Source organism: Microtus ochrogaster, unplaced genomic scaffold (assembly GCF_000317375.1).
Source record: "Microtus ochrogaster isolate Prairie Vole_2 unplaced genomic scaffold, MicOch1.0 UNK31, whole genome shotgun sequence".
Lineage (NCBI taxonomy): Eukaryota > Metazoa > Chordata > Mammalia > Rodentia > Cricetidae > Microtus > Microtus ochrogaster.
Genome location: NW_004949129.1, coordinates 2,131,387 through 2,136,467, shown reverse-complemented (window position 1 = coordinate 2,136,467; position 5,081 = coordinate 2,131,387). Strand labels below are relative to the sequence as shown.

Here is a 5,081-nt window from a genome sequence, read left to right as displayed (position 1 = left end):
AAAAAAAAAAAAAAAAAGGTGCTTTTAACCTCTGAACTTCTCTGACTCTATAATGTCAAAGTCTTACCTTTATGTTTTTATTCTTTGTCATATACAAATATGCTTTATTTGAGAACAGTGTTGCTTTTAATACTAGCTGTGTAGAAGGCCAAGGCAGTACGAATCATTAAAGTTTGAGTTCAAGGCCAGCTTGAACAAAGTGAGTTCCCCCTTCTCAAAAATAGAAATAGAAAAAACTGGCAAGGTGGCTCAATGGGTAAAGGTACTTGTTCCAAGATTGATGACCTGAGTTCAGTCACTAATACTCATGATAGAAGTGTCCACTGACTTTTACAAATGTAAAAATACAATTGTTGAAAAAAGTATTTTTTGGACCAATCTCCTTGAAAAAAGATCTATGAAGCTTCAGCTCCTCATATGATTCCTTGTGGTTGATGGTGGTGTCAGTGTTTGTAAAACTAAATGTGCAATGGGCTAGTGAGATCACTTCTTGGGTGTACAGGTGCTTATCATTATGTTTGACAACAAAATTCCATCTGCAGGACCCACGTGGTAAAAAGAGAGAACTGACTCCTGAAAGTTATTTTCTGATATCTACTAGTGTGGTGTGGCATATGCACCACTTCCCACAAAAAAGCATAAACATAAATGTAATTGAAATCATTAAAACAATAAAAAGTAAAATGGGAGCTGGGTAGATGGTTCAGTGGTAAAGTATTTGCTGTGCAGTTTAGGATAAGCTGAATTTGATCCCCAGAACCTATATATAAAAAGCTAGGTGTCTTATTGCATGCTTGTGGCATCAGTGCTAGTGAGGCAGCAATAGGCGATGTTGACACTCACTGACCAGAGCCAGTTTATCCCCTTCAGCAAAGAAAGGGCCACCAGAGAAAACTTGTCTCAAAAACAAGATGAATAATGTTTAGGGAACAGCTTCTGAAGTTTATCTCCATATACACATGCATACCCATAAATAAAGAATGCTGTTTTTTCTTTTGTTTTTGTGTGGATGGCAACTTTATTCTTAGCTTTAGTTCAGTCCAAGGAAAGAAATGTTACTGGCCATGGCGGTGCACACCTTTAGTCGCAGCATTTGGGAGACAGAGGCAGGCAGATCTGTATTTCAGGACAGCATGGTCTACAGAGAGAAACCCTGTCATGAAAAACAACCAAACAAAGAGCATAATTCTTTGTGGAATACGTGTTTTCTTTCTCCTTTGACCATGTAGTTCGTGACCTGAGGATTGAACTCAAATCAGGCTTGGCAGGAGGAGTATTCTCACTGAGCTGTTTCTCTAGCCACAGTTTTAAAATGTAACCTCTACATAGACAATTTGAGGATGCCTTGAAGAATGGAATTTGGGCACCTCTTGCTATACTTTGCTTTTTTCATTTTTCCTTTTCTTTTCTCTGTTCCTTTCCCTTTTTCTTTTGGATTATATTTGTTTGATTTTTCATTTTAAAGCAGAGGCTCTCTTTATAGGCCATACTAGCCACAAATTTACAATCCTTTAACCTCAGCCTCCTAAGTGCTGGGATTATAGGCATGTATGACATTTCCTTTTTCTTATTCAATAAAATATATTGGAAAAATATAACAAGCAAGTGTAGATGTAAACAGTGATATATAACTCATTATTGTAATAATAAATGCTCAGTTATCTATAAACCTTTCTTTTAAAAAAGGAACAAAGTCTAGGCAGTGGTCGTGCATGCCTTTAATTTCAGCACTCGGGAGGCAGAGGCAGGTGGATCTCTGTAAATTTGAGGCCAGCCTGGTCTACAGAGCGAGTTCCAGGACAGCCAGGACTGTTAAATAGAGAAACCTTGTCTCAGAAAAACAAAACAAAACAACCCCCCCCCCAAAAAAAAAAAAAACAAAAAAGAAAAGAGAGGAAAGAAAAAAGCAGCAAAACAGGTTCTCTGTAGCCCAGGCTGTCCAGGAACTTGCTCTATAAACAAGAATAGATTCAGCTGCCTCTAACTCCAAAGTGCTGGGATTAAAGGTGTGCACCATCTCTTAAAATTTTTCCTATTTGAAATTAATTCTGTCAGATGTGGGGTGGCCTCTGGAAGAAGAGACAGGTTCTTGAACTCTGTCTATGTAATATGTCCTGGAAAGCCAGGCCTACATAATAGAGAGGCCTGGCCTGTTCCAACAGAGGAGGGGAAAGAGAGGGGAGAGAGGAGAGGTAATTAATTCTAAATGAATAAGATAAAATTGATGATGAGAATAAAAGCCTTGGGGGCTGGAGAGATGGCTCAGTGGTTAAGAGCATTGCCTGCTCTTCCAAAGGTCCTGAGTTCAATTCCCAGCAACCACATGGTGGCTCACAACTATCTGTAAAGAGGTTTGGCGCCCTTTTCTGGCCTTCAGGCATACAGACAGAATATTGTATACATAATAAATAAATAAATAAATATAAATAATACAAACCTTTTGTAAATCATGCTTTATAAAATATATGAATCATTTGGATTGTATTTTCAATAGTTTTCTCTTGCTGTCTTTCAGTATTTCCAGTATGTTTTCTTATAACCAATTCTCTTATATTGCTTCTCCTTAGAGCAGTAAAATCATACTTTACTTTTTTTGAGATCTACTAATGTAATAAGTCATAGATTTCCCAGATCCAAGAGGATAATTTCTCCTTCGAGAAACTCTAGAAGTCATGATACTGATCATTTACTTCATTTTACGTGGCTTTTTGCTTTCTTTTCAGTCGTCTCTGTGGTAGCCCTTGTCCAGCAGTGTGGCCTGATGTTATTAAGCTGCCCTACTTCAACACCATGAAACCGAAGAAGCAATATAGGAGACGTCTAAGAGAAGAATTCTCTTTGTGAGTTTAGCACAATCTTATATCTCTTTTCTGTTTCCAGCTTTTGTTGGGACTTTATTTTTACTGTTAAGTCCAATTTATTACAACAACATTTTAATTACATTTTATTTTAAAAAGATTTTTTTATTTTGACCTGGTCAGTAGTCGTGCATGTTTTTTTATCCTAGCACTTGGGAGGCAGAGGCAGGCCGATCTCTGTGAGTTTGAGCCCAGCCTAGCCTACAAGAGCTAGTTCCAAGACAGCTAGGACAGTCAGAGCTACACAGAGAAACCCTGCCTTGAAAAACAAAACAAACAAACAAAAGATTTATTTATTTTATGTGCATTGGTGTTTCACCTGTGCAAGGGTGTTGGATCACCTGGAACTGGAGTTACAATGTGAGCTGCCATGTGGTTGCTAGGAACTGAGCCCAGGTCCTCTTGAAAAACAGCCAGTGCCCATAAGCACTGAGCCATTCCTGCAGCCCGTTGATTGTATTTTTGTTGTTGTTAGGGTTTTTTTTTGTTTTGTTTTTTTTGGGTTTTTTTGTTTTGTTTTTTGTTTTTGTTTTTGTTTTGTATTTTGTTTTTTTGGTTTTCAAGGCACAGTTTCTCTGTAGCTTTCGAGCCTGTCCTGGAACTCTCTCTGTAGACCAGGATGGCCTAGAACTCACAGAGATCTGCCTGCCTCTGCCGCCCAAGTCCTGTGATAAAAGGCGTGCGCCACCACCACCATCCAGCTCTTTGCCCATGTGGGTCCCAAGGATATAATACTGACTTGGGAGCAGAAACCTTTACCAGATGAGCTGCCTCAACTAGCCCATTGTAGGCACTGTATTTTATTCTTTTATTTTATATATGTGCATGTTTTGCCTACATGCATGTATGTATACCATGTTTGTGTCTGGTGCCTGCAGAGGGCGGAAGATGATATTGAATGTCATGGAATTGAAGTTTGAAAGAGTGCAAGCTGCCATGTTTGTACTGGAAATTGAACCTGGGTCCTCTGTAAGAGTGCCTAGTGCTCTTAACCTCTGAGCCATCTCTCTAGCCTTAGACATTGTTTTTTAATTGATAATTTTTTTTTTTTTGAGAAAAAAAAAATTTCTGCCTCCTCCCAGCCTCCCACTCTTCCTGCCCTCCCTAGACATTTTATTTTTCAAGAGTTTTTTCTATCAGACTCTCTTTCTAATTTTCTCTTCTGAAGGCCTTGGACAAATGAAAACCATTTTATTTTCAACAGCTTGTGGATTTCCTTAGTCCTTTTGATCTTCCTAAGGAAAGAGAACAGAATTGTTGCTTTTTAAGTTTTTACGTGCATTGTAGCATTTCTTAAATCAAGGCTCAGATCTTGTTGCTTGCATTAGCCAGTTTCCAGGTTCCTTGCTCAGTTTTACTTGGAAATGGAAATTCATATAATTTTTGACACAGGTTTGCAGATTTGAGAACTAAGGGAATGTTGTGAATTTTTTATTTCTCTCTTCCATTCTATAGCATTCCTTCAGCAGCTCTTGATTTATTGGACCACATGCTGACACTTGATCCTAGCAAGCGTTGCACAGCTGAACAGACCCTGCAGAGTGACTTCCTTAAAGATGTAGAACTCAGCAAAATGGCACCTCCAGAGTAAGTATTGTCAACTGTATAATGATTCTAAACTTCCTCCTTGACTCAGAAAATGAGAAACTTAAAAAAAAGATTTAAAATCAAAATAACTACAAATGAGTATGTCAGTGCTGATGGAGTGTTAACTGTGGATAAGGTTGGATTAAGTAAGGAATAAATTTAACCATATTTGTTTAGTCTGGCTCAAGCTATTTTCTTTTGTTTCTAGATCTCTATTGTTTGTGATAAACAATGTCTTTGAAAGTATTCCTTGTAGGTTTTGCTCTTAACCATTCCTTCTGTTTTAATCATTTATGTTGCGACTATGTATTTTCTACACTGCAAGAACCGTTCTAATTTTAAATAGTTTCTATCATTGTCAGGTTAGTAATTTTACTTATTTTTTAGACCAGGTTGTTCTTGAGCTCATACAGATCTGCCTGCTTTTGCCTCCTTGAATTTTTATGTAAATATATAGTCTTAATGTATCTCTTTCATCATAATTTATTTTTTACTTTCCTCGTTTTTGTGTGTGTGAGCACGCGTACGTATATATAAGCCACAGTGTGTGTGTGTGTGTGTGTGTGTGTGTGTGTGTGTGTGTGTGTGAGAGAGAGAGAGAGAGGAGAGGAGAGGAGAGGAGAGGAGAGGAGAGGA

General features: G+C 38.0%; 1 protein-coding gene across 11 annotated transcripts in view; it reads left to right on the top strand.

The window, feature by feature from the left end:
* The window catches only part of Cdk12 (cyclin dependent kinase 12), a 78,428-nt gene that overhangs the window by 39,684 nt on the left and 33,663 nt on the right, over positions 1–5,081 (top strand). For all 11 annotated transcript variants that reach the window (XR_003378853.1, XR_003378852.1, XR_003378851.1 and 8 more), the window contains exons 10-11: positions 2,724–2,840; positions 4,314–4,445. Coding sequence is in view for 5 of the 11 variants with exons in the window: in XM_026789896.1 (XP_026645697.1) it covers positions 2,724–2,840; positions 4,314–4,445 (249 nt within the window). In the remaining 6 variants the exon portion in view is untranslated. The remainder of the gene's footprint in view (positions 1–2,723; positions 2,841–4,313; positions 4,446–5,081) is intronic.